Consider the following 21,706-nt stretch of genomic DNA (forward strand, 5'->3'; position numbering starts at 1 on the left):
TGGGAAAAGTTGTCAATCTTAAACATAAGTTGTAGATCATCTGCGTAGTTAAAAGTGGTCACATTTCTTTCTTTCAAGGATCTTATTAGTGGGAGGAGGTAGAGGTTGAAGAGGTGGGGGGAGAGGGAAGAGCCCTGTGGGACCCCACACGTAGTTTTTAGTTTGGGGGCGGAGAAATGGTCGATGCGGACTGCCTGGCTGCGGTTTTTTAGGAAGGACTTTATCCAGCTGAGTGCTGGGCCCTGGAAGCCTGCCTCTCTGACACGGTCGGCCAGGATGTCATGGTCGACCGTGTCAAATGCAGCTGAGAGATCAAGCAGCACCAGGTCCTGGGGCGTGCCTGTGTCTGCTTTTTCGCGTAGGGAATCAAGTACTGCAACGATCACTGTTTCCGTGGAATGCGCTGGCCGAAAGTCGGCTAGGCTAGGGTCGAGGAAACCTGTCTGTTCCAAACAATTGGACAGGCATTTGGCCACGTGGGCTTCTAATATCTTGGAATGTAGGGGAGTAAAGAGATGGGGCAATAATTTGCTGGTGTCTGGGGGTCTGCGCCTGGTTTCTTTAGGAGAGGGACTACTGTGGCCTCCTTGAAGGCATTGGGGACACAGCCCTGGGCCATGGAGTGGTTCAGGAGGGCAAGGGCTGGATCAGGGAAAGCCATGAGAGCCGTTTTCAGTAGGTGAGGGGGGCAGTGGTCCAGGCGGGAACCGGATCTGACCTTAGCTAGTAATTTATTCATGGTCTGTGTGTCAATGGGGGGGAAGGACTCAATAGAGTGGGGGTTCCTGGAAGTGGGTGGGGTAATTCTTTGCGGGGTCTTGGGGGAATGCTGGCTTTGATGGTAGTGATTTTGTCGATAAAGTAGGTATTCAGGGAATGGCAGAGGGCCAGTGATGGCTTGAGTTTGTTTAGGACTCTGTCTGGGTTTGACAGTTCGTCTACTACAGTGAATATTTATTTGGCTTCGTTGTTGAAGTTGAGGATTTGTGAAGAGAAATAGGTTGGCTTTGCTGTAGAGATTGCCTTTTTGTATTCCTTCAGGGCCCTGACATAGATGGTTTTACTTTCTAGAGAATAATCCTATCTCCATCTTCTTTCTATTTGACGAAGGGAGCGTTTTTGAGAGTTTAGGTCGAGGGAGAACCATCTCTGAGCCTCATGCCAGCGGGTGAGTCTAATTTGTTTGAGTGGGGCATGAGTATTAGTTGCCTCTAAGAGCCAGTTCGAGAAGGATTCCTCGTATTGGTTGACGTCATGTATGTGACGGGGCGCAGTATTGATCAGTGTGTTAATGAATTTGTTACTGTCAACAGAGTTCCATTTTCTCGCCACACCGCCCTTTAGAGTGGCTATTTTCCTGGAGGATGGGAGTTTTATGGAGAATTTTACCAAATAGTGATCAGACCAGACACAGGGCGAGATGGATAGGACTGAAACCACCATATTGGTGGTCCAGAGTTGGTCTAGAGCAGGGGTACTCACAAACTTTCTCTCGGGGGCCAAATTTACAGTGTGGTTTCTGGCTGAGGGCCGCACCGGTGGGGGCAGGGCCAGTGGGGGAGGGGGCGGGGCTAGACCAAAAAAAAAACTATGACCATGAGGTTGAACACAGGCCCCTGCAGCGGACGCCTTTGTCCACTGAGCCACCAGACCAGGCATTCACACATATCTATCTATCTATCTATCTATCTATCTATCTATCTATCTATCTATCTATCTATCTATCTATCTATCTATCTATCTATCTATCTATCTATCTATCTATCTATCTATCTATCTATCTATCTATCTATCTATCTATCTATCTATCTATCTATCTATCTATCTATCTATCTATCTATCTATCTATCTATCTATCTATCCATCTATCTATCTATCTCTCGCTCTGTCTCCCTCCCTCCCTCTCTCTGTCTCCCTCCCTCCCTCTCTCTCCCTCCCTCTCTCTCTCTCTCTCCTTCTCTCTATCACTCTCCCTCTCTCTCTCTCCGTCTCCCTCCCTCTCTCTATCTCTCTCTCTCCCTCTGTCTCCATCACTCTGTTTGTCTCCCTTTCTCTCTGTCTCCCTCCCTCTCTGTCTCACTCACTCTGTCTCACTCACTCTGTTTCTCCCTCTCTCTCTGTCTCCCTACCTCCCTCTCCCTCCCTCTCTGTCTCCCTCTCACTCTGTCTCCCTCCCTCTGTCTCCCTTTCTCTCTCCCTCCCTCCTTCTCTCTCTCTCCCTCCCTCTCTCTCCGTCTCCCTCCCTCTATCTCTCTCTCTCAATCACTGTTTGTCTCCCTTTCTCTCTGTCTCCGTCCCTCTCTGTCTCCCTCCCTCTCCCTCTCTGTCTCCCTCTCTCTCTCCCTGTCTCACTCACTCTGTTTGTCTCCCTCTCTCTGTCTCCCTCCCTCCTCCTCTGTTCTCCCTCTGTCTCCCTCCCTCCCTCTCACTCTGTCTCCCTCCCTCTCCCTCCCTCTCTCTCTGTCTCTCCCTCTCTCTGTCTTCCCTCTCTGTTTTTTAGTGATTTGGCAGTTGAATGTAATAAAGTTTCAAGAAAGACGGAGTGGAAAGAAATTATATTTTTAGTGTAACGTTTTTAGACTTTTGCAATGCAGCAAAAGATGATGTAAAACAGAACCTCCGAAAAACACAATAATAAGAAACATAATGTTTCAAAGCTTACAGAACCGATTGCTATGGAAAGAAATATTTGTACATCTGAACAGAAATAAGTTGTGTTAAAATGTTGCGGTGTTTACGGGCATGGACTAAAAGGGTTGAAAATCACTTTGTTGTGGCACATGTAGGCAAAGACAAAGGGTAAATACCAAAGGTTTGGGTCAAAGGTTGTGAGCACAGTTATCAGGCTGCTGGGCCATTGTTCAGGCTTTCGTTGGATGGCCTCTTCACTGAAATCACCAATGGCGATGTCTTGGGGCTCTCCCTCTTTTTCTGCTGCTCGGAAGCCTCGAGTCGTCTGGGTTTAGGTGTACGTGGGGCGAATCCTGCTCCCCGACTTCACTTTCTTTCTCGTCTTCAGTGTCTTCCTCCTCAATACGCCCCACAGATTCAGAGTCCTCACTGTAGCGGGGGGCAGGGTACGGTGAAAGGAAGCCTCCGTCTCCCCTGAACCGAAGCAGGTGATGGGCAGCCCTGTTTTTCCCCAAGTTTTTGAGGCTGATGGCAGGGGAAGCTCTTCCCCCTCTCCCTCTCTCTATCCCTCCCTCTTCCTCCCTCTGTCGCACTCTGTCTTCCTCCCGCTGTCACCTCAGCCCCTGCTGCCCTCCATCACCTTACCCTGCTGTCCTCGTCGCCCTCAGTCACCTCACCCCGCGCTGAGACAGCTTCCCGGGAACGCACACAGCCGCCGCATCCAAGTACTTCACAGATCTTTTAAAGACCATTCACTTGTTAATGAGGCTTTGTTGTATTTCACCTCTTCTTAGTGCCCCTGCATCTCCACTCAATCAGAGTGGAGATGCAGGGGCACTAAGAAGAGGTGAAGTACAACAAAGCCTCATTAACAAGTGAATGTTCTTTAAAAGAATCGCCCGGCCCCCATAGCTCGCAACCGGCGATATAAAAAACACAAAGGCATATGATGTCTGCAAGGTCCGCGGGCTGCCAAGGAAGGCTTGCCAGGCCACTGGCGGCCCGCGGGCCGTACTATGAGTACCCCTGGTCTAGAGTGTGGCCTTTAGTGTGGGTGGGAGAGGAGATCTTTTGAGTGAAATTCAGGTTTTCTAGTGATTTGGTCAGCTCGGTAGAGTGTGGCCCTCCTTGAGGGTCATTTGCCCAGTAATTGAAGTCCCCTATCAAGAGAATTCTGGTGCGATCAGTGACTAGGGGTGCAATTTGTTCTCCCAGGGAGTGGGGGAACAGGGGCATGTTCTGGGGGGGCCTATAGAGTAGTATACATATGATTAGGGCTAACTTTGACTCAAGTTTTATCACTGCGTTGTCTGTGGCTGGGAGGTTGAGTGGGGGGAGAGCAGAGAAACTCACATTTTTGTTAATGATGGCTGCAACTCCGCTGCCTGTCTTACCAGGCGGACGATTAGTTTAGTATTCGCATGGTAAGGCAGCTAAAATATCGGGTGAGGATTCTGAGGTGAGCCATGTTTCGGTGAGCAGAAGAATATCTCGTCTTTCAGAGTCGAGGAGGTCAAAAATTTCTAACTGGTGTTTTACTAGTGAGCGTGTGTTGAGGTAGAAGATTGACATGTCTTTTTGCTCCAAGTTTGCCTGTTTTAGTTGCTGGGGTGCATGAGCAACAGGCAGCCTGACCTCGGGGAACGAACCTTGTGTCTGACCAATGCTATAGTGATGCAAGCGTGCTAGAGTTTTAGCTCCTGGCTTAAATGAGGCAGAGTGCAGCATTCTGAGGTTCGGGGAGGAGTATTTGAGAAATTGGGCATAGTGACTAGGCCCTGGGCCCGGCCGGGTGCGGACGGGTGCAGACGGGCTTGCCACACTGCAACCGGCATTTATGTCGGCTGTTTGCCTAAGCCCCTCCTGGAAGTCATGTGAGCGGGACCGGGGAAGAGGCAGGAAGTTGCTGGGGCGCTCTAGTATTCAGAGCGCCCTCAAGGTGAGTGAGCTTTTGGACTGGTGAATTTTTTAAAAAGGCATATAAATTCAGACTTAACAATCTTAAAAGAAACACTTTGGTAGTTTTAAAAATACAGATATTTTTAAAACAATTCAATCGCGAGTTAAAAATGCGCTGTTGTCGGGTGATGACCTCTAATCTCGAGATTCTGGATTCAGGAACCAGTCACGGGTTCGACCACAGGCACGTGGCATGCTGCAGGAACATTTTCTTTGCACATATTAGACTCTTGATGCATTGATCCCAGAATGCAGCGCAATAGCGGCACTAATAATTTCACAAGAGTGCATGTACACTGTTAGAATCTCTCTGTACCTCTCCTCTCGCCCTCAATCTCCGCTTCTCTGCCCCTCTCTCTCGTTGCTTCTCTCCCGCTTTCTCTTTCTCTTCCTCCTTTCTCCCACAATCTGTCTATTCTTCATTCTATCTCACTCCATCTCATTTCCTAATCTGTCCCCGTCTCCCTTTCCCTTTTTCCCTGAAACTTTCTCAAACGTCCTCTCTTTTTTCTCTCTCTGTCACCGCATCTCCATCCCTCTTTCTATCTTCTCACTCCCTCTGTCTCTCTGTCACTATATCTCTCCCCCATCTTCATGTCTCTGTATTTACCTTTCTTCTCCACTCTCCCTCACTCTCTCTTTCTCATTGGCTCTCTTCTCACCTTCTCACTTTTCCACTAACTCCTGTTTTCTCTCTGTTTCTAATATCCAAGGGGCATATTAACAAGGAACAGGGAAAATTAACGCTAAAGGCGCTTAGCATTAATTTTTTTAACGCCTACTATTGCTGGATAATATCGCCTGGTTATCGCGTTATTAAGAACGCTAACCGCCTAGGCGATAAAAAATCCAGCGATAGCGGCATTTTGGGAGGTTATCGCTGGTAATGCAGTGATAAAACTACAAGGATAGGGATATCCTTGTTGATAGCCCATGGTGGATTTAGCCATGTAATCCACCTCCCATTGGATTGCATGGCTAAATCTGAAAACCAGCAGACGTAAAAAAGCAGCGTTAACCGTGGTTAGCGCTGCTTTTTTTGTCTCTAACAGGGTAGTGTAAAGCTTGGTAATAGGAGAAATGTCGCTTAGCGGCATTTCTCCTATTATTTTGCTTTGGAACGCCCACTTTGCATCTCATTAGAGATGCAAAGGGAATCGTAGTGAAAAAGGGTGCTAACATGCGATTTTGCATGTTAGCACCCTGTTGTTGATAGGGCGATATTTTTATCTCCGCTTCTTTGGCTTTTAAAGCCAAAAAAGCGGAGATAAAGCCCTTGTTATTATGCCCCCAAGTTTGTTTATTATCTCTTTCAAGCCTTGGGGGCATAATTACAAGGCAGCGATAGAAAATTATCGCTGCTTTTGCGGCTGTTTTCGGCCGCAAAGCGGCGATAATTCTAGCGCCTAATTAGCAAGGTCGCGCTAACGCGGGAAACCTTGCATTAGCGCAAAAATTCTTAACGCCCAGCTTTGCATCTCTAATTAGATGCAAAGTGGGCGTTCCTGACCTTACATGACAGGAGAAATGTCGCTTAGCGACATTTCTCCTATCATCAAGCCCCACGCTAGCGGCAAGAAAAGTAGCGATAACCCCCGTTATCGCTACTTTTCTTACGCCTGCTTCAGGACTGACTTAGCCATGCTATCCTATGGAAGGTGGATATCATGGCTAAGTTTGTGGGGCCCTATCATCAAGCTAACGCCACATTTCGTGAAATTATCGCTGGGTTTCCAGCGATAATCTCACGTTAGGCAGTTAGCGCTAGGATTTTTATCGCTGTTGAGATAAGCGTTGCTAATAGCACGCTATCTCAGTGATAAAAATTCACGTTAGTCGGCAATAATTATCCTAGCGCTAACTGCGCTTAGCGATAATTATCGCCGGTTGTTGCTGATATGCCCCTTGGTTTCTCTTGGCTCTAATCCGGAGATGTGGATGCTGTCTCGGACTATCGGTATATCGAACCAACCTCATAAGACATCAAAGAAGAGAGCGCGCACACGAAGACTGCAGAAATCTCGACATTTGAATGCGACGGGCCTCATGCGACACAGAGACGTGTTTCAGCTGATTAACAACCTTTCCCATTCAAAACGACGCTATTTTTGTGCTACATTATGCATCTTAAAACAATGAACATAGACAACATATTCCAATATTTACGTCTTACAGCAGTTAATTTTGCAAAAACATTCAATTCATACTGCATAATTATCGCGCGCAACAGCCTCATGACATTATAAGAATATCAGCATAGTTATTGCAAGCCGCTCTTTTTGCAATTTGACTCACAAACAAAAACAAACGGAAAATTAGCGGATAGGCACCCGACCCCTTCCCACCCCTAAAGGCTGACATGTTATTCACCAGCCCCTAAACGGATGTTATGGACGTGTACAGCAGTATCTACATTATTATTATTACTATCATTATTATTATGATACTTGATTAAGCGCGCGGCTACCCCCAACAGGGGGGTCCCGGCGCTGCGGACAAACAGCGGTACGGAGCAGAAAGGCTAGCAGCTAGCAAATAGCCAGGTCTTCAGATTACGTCTGAACAGGGGTTCGGAGTCGATCATACGGATATTCAGTGGGAGGGCATTCCATAGCCTTGCCGTAATTACTGCAAAGGCTCTTCCGCCTTTCCTCGATCTATGGTATCTGGGGGGAAGCAGAAGTCGAAGGTGATTAGATCTGAGCGTCCGGAGGGAGTGAACATGCTTCAGCCTTTGTCTGAGATATCCTGGCCCCCTACCATTCAAGGCCCTAAAGGTAAGGAGCAGGGCTTTAAAGTGAATCCGAGAAGAGATCGGAAGCCAGTGGAGATTCTTAAGATGAGGGGAGATAGAGTGACGGTAGGGGATATTGCAAATCAACCTGGCCGCCGCGTTTTGGACAATTTGCAGTCGGTGAAGGAGATAGGCTGGTGTCCCCACGTAGAGGCTATTACAATAGTCCAGGTGAGATGTGATGAGAGCATGTACAATAGTTTTCAAGGAATCCAAGGGCAGATAAGGGGATATCTTTTTTATCATACGTAATTTGCCAAAACAGGCAGAAGTGACCTTAAGCATTTGAGTCTTACCTGATAGCTCATTATCCATTTGAAAGCCCAAGTTGCGGGCAGTCTTGACCGGTGAAGGGGGAGGGTTACGTTCTGAAGGCCACCATAGAGATGGGGGAAGAGGAGATTTTTGGTTAAAGAAAAGCACCTCGGTTTTGTCTGTGTTAAGTTTCAGAGTATTGGAGGTCATCCAGGATACGATGTTAGAGAGGCAAGTTTTGAAATTGGAGAGTCCTTTGTCAGAGTAGTCTTTGAAGGAAAAGATGAGCTGAGTATCATCCGCATAGGAGACCACTCTGACTCCAGAAGCCTCTACCACTTTTGCCAAAGGTGAAACGTATATGTTGAAAAAGAGAGGGCTAAGCGCCGACCCCTGAGGGACTCCGCAGCTGAGGATTTTTTTGTCTTTATACCTAAAGGGGTGGCACCATACCTGTTGGGTTCTATTAAATAGGAAGGATTTAATCCAGGCCAGTGGTGTGTCATGAATCCCTACACTATAGAGTCTGTCCAGCAGTCTGGAGTGTGAGACAGTGTCGAATGCCGCGGACAGATCGAGGAGTACCAGCATGGCCACCTCTCCTCTGTCCACGCTTTCTCTAATGGTTTCCGAGACCTCTAATAGTGCAGTCTCCGTACTGTGGCCGGATCTGAAACCAGATTGTGAGTCGTGAAGTAGATTTTGGGCCTCTAGGTAGGCGGCAAGCTGTTCCTGCACGACTTTTTCTAATATTTTGGCTGGTTTGGGCAGAAGTGAAATCGGTCGATAGTTCGAGTAGATAGAAGGATCAGCTTCAGCCTTTTTTAAAATAGGAATTAGCATGGCCTGTTTCCAAGATAAAGGAAATTGGCCCATAGCGAGAGATTAATTCCAGATAGAGATAAGCGGATGGACAATAGCAGGGGCAAGGGAAGTGAACACCTGAGCTGGAACTGGATCGAGAGGTGAACCTGATTTACACTGCTGTATTTTTTTTAGAGCAGTGTCAGCTGTAGTGTTTCTCTAGAAGTGCTGGGATCCTGATGGAGAGTACCCATATCTGCTCTCCCCGGGGGATTGAAAGTGGAGAATATATTGATTATTTTATTATGGAAAAAGTCAGAGAGGCCATCACAGAGCTCTTGACTGGATTTTGTGGGACAAGTAAGGGCTGTGGGATGAGTAAAATTTCTCACCATTTGATATAGAGTTTGTGGGGTTTTTGGCAGTAGTAATTTTATTGGAGAAATATTCTTGCCTAGTAGCCTTTTTAAGTGTGTGGAATTTTTTCACTGCAGCTCTATAGATGGCTTTGGCCGAGGGGTCATATGTTAGTCGGCATCGACGTTCCAGCTTTTTGCATTTGCTTCTGTCTTCACGGAGCTTAGGAGAGAACCAGGGGGCAGAAGGGGTAGACCGAGCCGAGGAGAAAGCTAAAAGGGGGGCAATGGTATCCACAGCTGAGGAGAGGTACCTGTTAAACTTCTCAACATTGGAGTTAGGGTCATCTGATGTGAGCTCGTTCAGGATGTTCAATATGGGCTTGATTTTATCACAAGTGACTTTATACCATTTTCTCCCCAAGCCCTCTTTCCTGTTGTCATTGGGCGGCTGGGGGCTGAAGGTTAAATAAAATGGTATAAGAAAATGGTCAGACCAGAGCAGGGGTTGCGACTCTAAGGTGGTGACGGTCGATAAGTTAGTAAATATGAGGTCAAGGGTATGCCACGCCTTCTGCGTAGGACCATGGATTCTTTAGACTAGGTTTAGGCCCTCGAGCGTTTCTAATAAAGATCTCGCTTTAGGGCAAGAAATAACGTCTACATTGAGATTGAAATCACCTAAAATGGTGAAATGGGGGTGTTTCAGTGATAGGTCTGCCAGGGTCACTCGTATCTCCGAGAGATGCGAAGATGGTGTGCCTGGTGGATTATAGATCAAGACTCCCGCCAGGATCAGGTGCGTAGCATCTGATATGCTAAAATACATGGCTTCAATGGGACCGGAGTTAGCTAATTTTCTCGATGTGATGTTCCATTCTTTCCGCAATATAATGCCAATCCCCCCCCCCCCCATTTTGGTACCTGGCCGGCTGATCCCTGCAAGGCAGTAGTCCACGGGAATTGCTAAGGTAATATCAGGTTTGGAAGTGTCTTTGAGCCAGGTTTCAGTTAGGAGTATCAGGTCCCATGAGTGAGACGTGAGACATAGCCAGATACCATCTGCATGTTTTGCGACGGACCGGCAGTTCAGTAGGCAGGCGTTTATTTGTCTGGGCGGCGTCCAATAGGGATTCAGGGAGCTGCGATCTTGCGTGCCGCTAGGTATATAGGTGAGTTGGCATGAGCAGTTTTTATATGTAAAACGCCTAGTAAGTAGTTGTGAAGGGTTGCATTTATTATTACCATTGCAGAGCGGAGGTCTCAGTGATAAAAGAAGTGACCTTGACAGGCTTAATCGCCTGGATGGAGGGACAACAACAGAATTTCCGGCGCAGGCCGCGGCACAGGCGCGGACGGGCGCAGACGGGCTTCCCTTAGGCGCGCCTACGGCGCGCCAGCGGCGCGCCAGCTGCGCGTCCGAAAGTACATCCTCTTAAGTGGCTGGCGCGCTGACCCCTGGCTCCACCCTCCCAGCATGGTGATTGGCCGCCCTACCCTCCACAACAATCGGGCAAGCTCGTGGTGGACCGGGGTAGGAGCGGAGTGACGAGGCACAGCAGAGCAAACAGAGGTAATTTTTACAATTTAAAAACGAGGCAGAGTAAAATTATGAGGCACTTTTTAAAACAGATTTTAAAACAGGAAAAGCGAACAGCGGCACACCTGTAGCTGCTAGCGCGTCTAAGTATTTACCGCGTGTGTCCACAGCAAGCAGGAAACAGCCTTTCCATAAGTGGCTGGTGCGCTGACCCCTGGCTCCAACCTCCCAGCGTGGTGATTGGCCGCCCTACCCTCCACAACAATCGGGCAATCCCGTGGTGGACTGGGGTAGGAGCGGAGTGACGAGGCACAGCAGAGCAAACAGAGGTAATTTTTACAATTTAAAAAACGAGGCAGAGTAAAAGTATGAGGCACTTTTTAAAACAGATTTTAAAACAGGAAAAGCGAACAGCGGCACACCTGTAGCTGCTAGCGCGTCTAAGTATTTACCGCGCGTGTCCACAGCAAGCAGGAAACAGCCTTTCCGTAAGTGGCTGGCGCGCTGACCCCTGGCTCCACCCTCCCAGCGTGGTGATTGGCCGCCCTACCCTCCACAACAATCGGGCAATCCCGTGGTGGACCGGGGTAGGAGCGGAGTGACGAGGCACAGCAAAGCAAACAGAGGTAATTTTTACAATTTAAAAACGAGGCAGAGTAAAAGTATGAGGCACTTTTTAAAACAGATTTTAAAACAGGAAAAGCGAACAGCGGCACACCTGTAGCTGCTAGCGCGTCTAAGTATTTACCGCGCGTGTCCACATTTAGAACAAATGTAGGGTACCAAACTCACAGTATTAAAATGAGTTGGCACAATTGTCCGGGGAAAAAAAAACCATAATTTGGTGACAACATTGCATGTAAGAATTCTTTTCTGTTTTAAATTCTTGTGAAATCTGTCTCCTCTCCTCTGCTCTCGTCTTCTCTACCCCATTATCATCTCAGCTCCTCTCTCTCTTATCTTCTCCTCTCTTCTTTTTTATTCTTCTCTCCTTTATTCCCATTTTCTTTTTTCTGCTTTCCCCATGCCTCTCTCCTTTCCAATTAACTTTTCTCTTCTTCTTGCTTCTTCTCCACAGTCCTCTCATCTCTCTTCTCTGCTTTCCTTCTCCACTCTACTCTCCACTTGTCTCTTCTCCTTTCCTCTCTTTTTCCCCTCTCCTCCTCGCTTGTGTCTTCTCTGCTTTCCTCTTTTCATCTACCGTCGCATGCTCTCCACTTTCCTCTCTTCTCTTTTCATCTGTCGTCTTTTCCTCTCCTCTCCTCTCGTCCACAGTCCCAGCTTCTGATGATTATTTCTCGTGCCCTCTTATCTTCACCCCATCCCCATCCCCTGACCTTCCCCTCCCCAGCTCTCCCCTCTCCTCGCCTGCTTCCCTCCCCTCCTCTCTTACTCTTTTCCTCTGAACCTTTCCTCTCCTTGTTCTTCATCAGTACAGACGGCTTGTCTCAGGCCCTTACCTGCTCTTAGTCACTCACCATTCTGTGCCTTTATGATTGTCCTAAGGATGTCCTGGGCCTCCTTGCAAGCAGATGGGATAGACTTGAGGGCTTGTAGGACCTGCCCCAGCACCATGGAATCTAGGGAGAAAGTGACATGTGACAAGTGTTGTAAACGTGATGTGAGAACACGTTTGAGTTTTGAGTTTTAAAATACTTGTAAAGCGCTCGTACACCTGCGGTTTCTTGGCGCTACTGCTAACCAGATCCAGGGCTAAAAAACGGGGGAGACTGCTGGGGATTTAATCAAAGGATTTTGTGAACAAATGGGCTTTGAGATGTTTGCGAAATTGCGGGTACAGGGTGATGGATCGCAGATCCAGGGGAAGGGAGTTCCAGAGGATCGGGGCAATGGTAGCAAATTTCGAACCTCCCCACTTCTTTGTCCGGTAGGGTGGGATAGTGAGGAGGGACTGGGAGGACGAGCGGAGTTCCCTAGTGGGTACATAGGGGGTGATCTCTGAGGAGATAAATGCTGGAGCCAGGTCCAGTCGGGCCAAGAAGGTGATGGAGGCGAGCTTGAATTGGATTCGGGCTCGCACAGGGAGCCAGTGCAGGGATTTCAAGAGGGGGGAGGAACGGTGAAATTTGGGAAGATTGAAGACCAGGCGGGCCGCCTGGTTTTGTATCTGCTGCAAACGCCGTAAACTATATGCAGGGATACCTGCATATAGGGCGTTGCCGTAGTCCAGGCGGGACACCACCATGGCTAAGGTGATGAGTTTGAGAGCTGAGAAAGTGAAAGTGCGCAGTGAAAGGAAAGAGGAAGATACCACAGAGCTAACCTGGGAGTGAAGGGTGAGTTGAGAGTTGAGTTGAGAGTTGAGTTTTATGCCGAGGGTTTTAACAGAGGTAGAGGGTTCCGGAGAGGGGCCAAGAGAAGGGGGCCAGAAGAGAGGGGACCAGGGGCTGGATGAACCACCCGTCAACACCAGCTCGGTCTTGTCGGGGTTGAGTTTAAGGTGATTGTGGTTCATCCAGTCCCGGATGTGGAGCATGACAGATTGAAAATTAAGGACAGAAGAGGGGGAAGAGGAGAGGTTAAAGACCAGCTGGAGGTCATCCACATAATTAAATACGGCGACCTCCATTTGTTGAAGATAAAAGATAAGAGGGGCAATATAGAGATTGAACAAGAGGGGGGAAAGGGAGGAGCCTTGGGGAACCCCGCACTGGACTTTTCGGACGTCCGCTGTAAAATCACCCAGGCGAACGGCCTGGGTGCGGTCGCTCAGGAAGGATGATAGCCAGACCAAGGCGGTCCCTCCGATCCCGGCCGCCCTGACACGGGAAAGCAAGATGGTATGATCCACCGTGTCAAAGGCGGCTGAGAGATCGAGGAGCACAAGGGCCTGGCGTCGGTTAGTATCCATACCCTCCCTGAGGTTGTCCAAGACCGAAATAACAACGGACTCCGTGGAGTGTGCGGGGCGGAAGCTGGCCTGGCGGGAAGCGAGAGCTCCATGAGTCTCTACAAAGGAGCTCAAAGCGCCGGTGACATGGCGCTCGAGCACCTTTGCTAGAAAAGGTAAGAGGGAGATGGGGCGGAAATTGGCAGGGACAGAGGGGTCTGCCCCAAGTTTTTTTAGAATCGGCACAATAACCGCACACTTCAAGGGGGAAGGAACCACACCTTTAGCCAGAGAACTGTTGAGGAGGTGAAGGGGAGGATCCGGGCAGGAAACAGAGATGTGACGGAGAATGTGAGCAGGACAGGGGTCGAGTGGAGAGCCAGATTTAACCAAAGGTACCAAGGAAGACAGGGCTTCCTTAGATATGGGGGGGAGGGCAGTGAGTTGTCCCTTGGGAGGGGGGCATTGGGGGTCAACAAAGGAGGGAGAAGGGGGCGGGATGTTAGCTTTAATAGTAGAAATTTTATGGATGAAGTAGTTGTTGAGGGAGTGGCAGAGTTCCTCGGAGGGGGCGGGCTTCAAAGTTGTTCTGTCAGAGAACGCCAGGTTATGGACAATCGTGAAAATCTCCTTAGGCTGGTTTTCTGCAGCAAGGATTTTGGAGGAGAAGTAGGCGGTTTTGGCCACCAAGATGTCTTTTTTGTACTGGGTAAGGATGTTGGTATACTCCAGTCTTAAAGTGGGGCAATAACTTCTCCTCCAAGCCCGCTCCGCGCGGCGTACAGTAAGTTTGGTGGCCTTAAGCTCTGCGTTGAACCACCGGTTGGCATCCTTGTCACGCTTGGAAGTAATACGTTTGAGCGGGGCAACAGAGTCACTGCCAGCGGAGAGCCACTGATCTATGGCCTCAACCTGGGAGAGGGTAGAGAGGCCCTGCAGGGAAGGGAGGGAAGTGATAAGAAGGGAGGAGAGGTCTTCCGGGTTGACACGGCCCCATGCTCGAACCCAGATGTTTTTGGGGCGAGGGGGTTTGGCTGGGGGGTGAATGGGTAGGAAAAAAAAGATAAGGTGGTGGTCGGACCAAGTGCAAGGCGAAATAGAGAGGGATTCCACGGGACAGTTTAGGGACCAGATCTGGTCAAGCGTGTGACCCTTGATGTGGGTGGGGGAGTGGACATGGGGGGTGAAGCTGAGGGATTGGAGGGTTTCAGAGAATTCCTTAGAGGACGAACATTCAGCTGGGTCGGAAGGCCAGAAGTTGAAGTCGCCTAGGAGTAGGATAGAAGAGTTATTAACTGTAATGGTAGCCAGGACTTCCAAGAAGTCAGAAAGGAACTGTAAAGGGGATTGAGGAGGACGGTAGGTGAGAAAACAGGTCAGAGGGGGACTAATGGAGGTAGTGCGAATAACCAAGTATTCGGTGGTCGCGATATCAGGCAGGGACAGAATTTGAAAGGGGATATCGGTGCGTGCGATGACCGCCACGCCGCCTCCAGCTCTGCCGGGAGGGCGATCAGCCCGAAGGGCGTAGTAGGAGGCCGGTAAGGTGGCTAATAGGGCGGGGAGGGAGTCGTCGCTGAACCAGGTCTCCGTTAGGAAAAGAAGATCAGGGGCTTGAAGATCCAGCAGGACTGAGAGTTCGTGTGCATGGGCGACTGCTGACCGAGTGTTGAGATAGAACACCGTGAGGGATTTAGGGGTAGTGGGAGGGGTGATGCTACTGGACGAGAGAGAGGGGTCAACTGTGGGAAGGGGGATGTGAGAGGGAGCGGCAGGAGAAAGACCAAGAGAGAGGATGCGGGAACAGGTGGAGGTAGCGATGGGCCAGGGTCCCTGGAGTTTGTGTAGTTGGTCCGGGGTATAGGTGGTGAGCGGGGCAGAGTGACGCGCCCCTAGCCCCGGACAGTCGCGGACGGGCGCAGACGGGCTTGCCTTAGGCGCGCCTTCGGCGCGCAAACGGCGCTCCCGCTGCGCTCGTCCGCTGCGCTTCCTGTGCATGCACATTTGTATAACAGTAGGGGGCGTGGCCTGTAGGGGGCGTTGTCAGCGCGCACGCCTGTGCTGATGGCGGCCGCTCGAGAAATGCCAAGCGCGAGCAGAGACAAGATCGTCTGTGCGCTGCAGAAGATGTCAGGTAGTGGCGCTTTGCAAACACAGAGAGAGAGTAAGTGACACCACACAATGTTACAAGAATTAAAAGCAGTTGTGATTTTAAAAAGCAATTTCAGCAAGATCCTCGTACCTCCAGCTCCCGGCTTTTCGCCTCAGGACTGGGAAAGCAATCTACCCAGCGCTAGCGATTCAGCACTTAAGTAGGAAGGGTAAAAGGGGGCGTGGCCTGTAGAGGGCGTGGCCTGTAGGGGGCGTTGTCAGCGCGCACGCCTGTGCTGATGGCGGCCGCTCGAGAAATGCCAAGCGCGAGCAGAGACAAGATCGTCTGTGCGCTGCAGAAGATGAAAGGTAGTGGCGCTTTGCAAACACAGAGAGAGAGTAAGTGACACCACACAATGTTACAAGAATTAAAAGCAGTTGTGAATTTAAAAAGCAATTTCAGCAAGATCCTCGTACCTCCAGCTCCCGGCTTTTCGCCTCAGGACTGGGAAAGCAATCTACCCAGCGCTAGCGATTCAGCGCTTAAGTAGGAAGGGTAAAAGGGGGCGTGGCCTGTAGAGGGCGTGGCCTGTAGGGGGCGTTGTAAGCGCGCACGCCTGTGCTGATGGCGGCCGCTCGAGAAATGCCAAGCGCGAGCAGAGACAAGATCGTCTATGCGCTGCAGAAGATGTCAGGTAGTGGCGCTTTGCAAACACAGAGAGAGAGTAAGTGACACCACACAATGTTACAAGAATTAAAAGCAGTTGTGAATTTAAAAAGCAATTTCAGCAAGATCCTCGTACCTCCAGCTCCTGGCTTTTCGCCTCAGGACTGGGAAAGCAATCTCGTCAGAGAATGTGGACCCCTTGCACCAACTGAGGGCTCATAGTGACCGTAATGAGTTCACATAGGCACCAGAATCACACATAGATTCTGAGAAGTGAATCTACATCCATACAGCCTCACTCTTCACTGACACAAGTAGTAACTCCTCCACGTCAACCGCACCCATCGCTTGACTGCTGTTAAAGCTCTGTGGAGCACAGAACTGACTTTGTGGGCCAATATGAACAGAATTTGGTACTGTAATTGTTTATTGTAGACTCAGGGACATATTTTTGAGTGGCTTGCGTCACATTTGCACCACGCTAAGTGGTAGCCACTACGTCAGATTTATGAAGTCACGCAAAGCCACTTTGCGTGGCTTCAAAAACTCTGGAGTAAGGCAATGCAGTACAAATCGCTGTGCTGCCGTACTCTGTGCAAATACGGCGTTCATTCCATGGGCGTTGCAGAGGGTGTTCCGAAGCAACTCCCATGGTTTGTGACGCATTTTCAAGGACCTGTAATCGTGAGAATGTGCCAAAATCTTACGACCTCCCCAGGCAAGGCGTAACAAGGAGAAATATCTTCATTTCTCATTTTTTACTCTTTCTACGTGTGCTGTATTCTGTAGTACACAAAGAAAAATTAAAAAGCCTCTCAGGATTGTTTTTGTGCAGGAAGGTGTCCCTTGCTGCACAAAAAACAATCCTGCATGCAACAGAGGCCCTCCTGCACCATGGTGCAAGGGTGCTTGCGTTGGCACTAGACAGCCACAACAGTGCAATCGCAAGAAGGAAAGACAGAAAAGCTCCGAACTGGATGAATACGGCGCATTCCTGCCCTTTCTCAGTGACGCAGGGAAGTGCAGCAAGGTGACTTGCTGCACTGCCCTGCGCCACTAATTCAATAAAAATACCCCTTAATGTCTAGAAAGCCTTTTCAATACTGCTGGTACTGTTCACACATATGAATAGAGGCTCGCTTGAGTTGTGTCACTGTCCGCTTAAAGGCACAGAATGCTTGATTAGCTGTGTTGAACTGTCCAGAAGCCCTGATGAGAAAACACATTGTGAAGGCTTGAGACTGTACCGTTCACTATACAGAAGAAAGGATGAGAAATGTTGATACTGTCCATATAAAGTTATTAAAGCTCATTCGAAGCGTGTTGGAACAGTCCACTTTAAGGTGCTGGAAGCCCTGATGTAAAGTGTTGGAAGTGTCCACCTAATGCTATAGATTCCTCCTTCTGAAGCATTGGTACTACCCACTTAAAGGCATATGATGCCGTTATGCATAGTGTTACTACTGTCCACTGAAAGGTATAGAAGGCCTGATTAGATGTTTTGCTTCTGTCCATTTCAGGAACCCAGCTGAAAACTGTTGCTACTACCCTTTTAAAGGTACAGAACCCCTAATGCAAAGTGTCGGTACTGTGCTCTTAAAAGTATTAAAGCCTTGACATGAAATGCTGGTGCTGACCACTTAAAGGTACAAAAGCCACATTGAGAATTGTTGCTACTGTCTTCTTAAAAAGATAGAGCCCATCTGAGAAGCCCTGATGAGAGGTGCTCCCTCATCTATCACTATAGACATGCTTACAGGTAATGTGCTTTCTGGTGGATGGTTAGGCTCCGACGGATCCCTTACACAGACCTCTAGGAGGCAGACTGGATCCTGAAAGTTAGAGGAGGAAAGCTGGACCGAGAAAGACCCTATAGAGTGGCTCTGAAGAGGAAGATGAGGAGGAGCTCTTGGATCTCTCATGCTTCATATGATGGCTAAAGGCAGACTGCTTGGATGAATGTGACAATGTTCCTGACCTCTTGACCTCCAAGGTGACCTCAACTTAGATTTCCACATAGATGCCTCCATAACGTAGCCTCACTTTCCATTATGCAAAACGAACAATTGATGGACGGAATTCTGAGCAATGTCAAATACTCACCCCCAGCAGAGAGATCCAGGCCTATATGGTAAACAACCCTAACCACGAAACCGTCACCATGTTGTTACAACATGGTCGTTACAACTTGCGAAGGGGGGAGAAGGTGTTGGATTTAAAATCCAACACCTTCCCTACTGTCCGCATAGATGGATTTGGAATAGTAAATATACTTTTCCAACATCTAGCGCCCTCCTCCACAAGTCGTTGTTAAGACTTGCAGGGTAATGGTATGCGTTGTTACAACGCAGTCGTTGTAACGACCGCATTGTAACAACATACGGGGTGATTGGCAGTGGAAATAAGAGGCATATTCGGCCTATATCAATCATTTTTTTTGCTCATCATGCCACCCCGGTTTGGGCCCTCCCATATGCAAATCAGTGAAGACCCTGCTTTCCAAGGGAACAGTCCAGCCTGAACTGCCAGGTCAGGTCCTACCTTGACAAGAAACAAGCATCCCAGGACCGCTTTCAGGGTATCACCCCATATCAGCCAGGATCACTTGAATCCAGTGGCATGGCAAGCACGAGACCCATGTCTGGGCATATACCGGTCCCACTCAGGGTGAGAAATGCAGAAAGAACAATTGATGGACAGAATGTAGAACAATGTCATACATTCACCTCAGTGCAGAGATCTGGGCCTAAATCCATTGTTTTTTGCTCACCATGCCATTCCAGTTTGGACCCAGCCATATGCAAATCAGTCTTGACCCTGCGCCCAATAGGAACAGTCCAGCCCGAACTGACAGGCCAGTTCCTCCCTGGACTGGAAACAAGCATCCTAGGACTGGTTTCGGGATTTCAGCCCTCATCAGCCAGGATAGCTTAACTCCAGTGGCATGGAGAGCACGGGACCCATGTCTGGGCATACCCGTCCACTCGGGGTGACAAATGCAAAAAGAACAATTGATGGAGGGAATGCTGAACAATGTCAAACTCTCCCCAGTACATAGATACAAGGGTAAATCCATTCTTTATTTGCTCACCACACCTCCCCAGTTAGGATCCAGCAATATGCAAATCAATCTTGACCCTGCCTTCCATGGGAACAGTTCAGCCCAAACTGCCAGGTCAGGTCCTACTTGTACCGGAAACAAGCATCCTAGAACTGGTTTCGGGGTATCACCCCTCATCAGCCAGGATAACTTTAATCGAGCGACATGGTGAGAACAGAACCCACCTCTGGGCACACTCATCCCACTCGAATCGGCAAATGTAAAACCAACAATTGATGGACGGAATGCTGAACAATGTCAAACACTCACCCCCAGTACAGAGATCTGGGCCAACATCTATAATTTTTTTGCTCACCACCATCCACCTCATTTTGGACCCAGCCATATGGAAATCAGCCTTGACACTGCTCCCCATGGGAACAGTTCATCCTGAACTGCCAGGCCCTACCTGGACCGGAAACAAGCATCCTAGGACCGGTTTCAGGGTATCATCCCTCAACAAACTGGTTAGCTTGAAACCAGTGACATGATGAGCAAGGGTCCCACGTCTGTGCATACCCGTCCCAGTTGGGGTGACAAATGCAAAAAGTACAATTGATGGAAAGAATGCTGAACAATGCCAAATAATTATCCACAGTACAGAGATCTGGGCCTAATTCCATCCATTTTTTTTATAACCATGCCATCCCAGTTTGAACCCATCAATATGCCAATCAGTCTTGTCCCTGCTCCCCATGGGAACAGTCCATCTCAAACTGCCAGGCGAGGTCCTACATGGACCGGAAACAAGCATCCTAAGGGCCAGTTTTGGAGTATCACCCCTCATCAGCAAGGATAACTTGAATCAAGTGGCATGGCAAGCACAGGACTCACATCTGGGCATACCCATCCAACCCGGGTTGACAAATGCAAAAAGAATAATTGATGGATGGAATGCTGAATAATGTCATACACTCACTCCCCAGTACAGAGATCTGGGCCTAAGTCCATTGTTTTTTTGTTCACCACGCCACCCTAGTTTGGACCCGGCCGTATGCAAATTAGTTTTGACCCTGCTCCCCAAACTAGAATGGCATGGAGAGCAAAAATACAATGGATTTAGGCCCAGATCTCTGTACTGGGGATGAATGTTTGACATCATTTAGGATTTTGTCCATCAAAAGCTATTTTTGTAATTGTCATCACAAGTGGGGCGGGTATGCACAGACGTGGGTCCCCTGCTCACCATGCCATTGGAGTCAGTCTGGTCTGAATGATGTGGGATGGTGCCCCGAAACTGGTCCCAGGAGACTTGTTTCCAGACCATGGAAGACCTGGTCAGACAGTTCGATCTGGATTGTTCCCATGGGAAGCAGGGTCAGGGCCGATTTGCATTTGGCTGGGTCTAAACTGGAATAAGATGGTGAGCAAAAAACATGATAGTTTTAGGCCCACACCTCTGTGTTGGGGTTTATTGTCTGACATTGTACAGCATGTGGTCCATCAATTGTTGTATTTGTCAACCCAAGTGGGACGGGTATGCCCAAAAGTGGGTCCCTTGCTCAACATGCCACTGGCGTCAAGCTAGCCTGCCTGATGAGGGGTGGTACCCCGAAGCCGGTCCCAGGATGCTTTTTTTTCGGACCACAGATAACATAGTCCGCCAGTTCGGGCTGGACTGTTCCCATTTGGAGCACAGTCAAGGCTGATTTGCATATGGCTGGGTGCAAACTTTAGGTCCAGATCTCTGTACTGGGGATGAATATTTGATATTGTACAGCATTGCATCCATCAATTGTTCTTTTTTTATTTGTCACATCAAGTGGGACGGGTATGCCCACAGGTGGGTCCCGTGCTCACCATGCCACTGCAGTCAGGCTAGCCTGGATGATGAGGGGTGGTGCCTCGAAACCAGTCCCAAGATGCTTGTTTCCAGACCATGGAAACCAGGCCTGGCAATTCGGGCTACACTGTTTCCATGAGAAACAAAATCAGGGCTGATTACATATGGCTGGGCACAAACTGGAATGGCATGGTGAGCAAAAAAACTATGAATTTAGTGCCAGATCTCTGTACTGGGGGTGAATGTTTAACATTGTTCAGCATTAGTCCTTTGATTGTTCTATTTGTAGTTTCACTTTCCATTACATCATTTGAATGCATAGTGGCAGTCAACTAACATGACATGTCAGCCTCTGTTTTACCCAGACACCAAAGGCACTCCATCTGTGAGTCAGTGACTTACATCTGCTTTCTAAAAGCACTGCAGTGCTTAAATTCTTACACCACAGAGGATGGCATGCTCCTAAAAGTCAAAATGTTCAATGAAAACCATTGAATCAAAAGCAAAAAAACAAATCAGCTGCCATCAATGGCGTCAATGTCGGGGACCACGTGGTTCCACTCAATAACATTGTATAGCACCACCTGGTGATGATGAATGCCTTTGGCAGATATACATTTTCGGATCCAGTCTGGGACCTGGAGAGAGTTCGCATAAGGAGTCTGCAGGGTCACCAACCATTAGAATGTGTTGTTTACAGCCTGAGTATAGGAAAGAATGATCTGTTTTCATGGTTACCCCCACTTATTTGCCTGGTGTTATGCTGTTTCTGACTAGTCTGACTGGGATCCTGCTAACCAGGACCCCAGTCTCTGTGCTTTCTCCCCTAAATTGGTTATGGTGAGTACTTAGGTACCCATGTAAGTCCCTAGCAT

General features: G+C 48.8%; 1 protein-coding gene across 5 annotated transcripts in view; it reads right to left on the minus strand.

Moving 5' to 3' along the window:
- Window positions 1-21,706, minus strand: part of LOC146859681 (astacin-like metalloendopeptidase) — a 448,848-nt gene that overhangs the window by 381,669 nt on the left and 45,473 nt on the right. For 3 of the 5 annotated variants that reach the window (XM_085646280.1, XM_085646281.1, XM_085646284.1), the window contains one exon: window positions 11,818-11,919. The exons of the other annotated variants lie outside the window; for them this stretch is intronic. In XM_085646280.1, coding sequence (XP_085502406.1) covers window positions 11,818-11,919 — 102 coding nt within the window. The remainder of the gene's footprint in view (window positions 1-11,817; window positions 11,920-21,706) is intronic. 5 annotated transcript variants of the gene reach the window in all.

The sequence above is a fragment of the Triturus cristatus genome, chromosome 3_1, assembly GCF_964204655.1.
Source record: "Triturus cristatus chromosome 3_1, aTriCri1.1, whole genome shotgun sequence".
NCBI classification, from domain to species: Eukaryota; Metazoa; Chordata; class Amphibia; order Caudata; family Salamandridae; genus Triturus; species Triturus cristatus.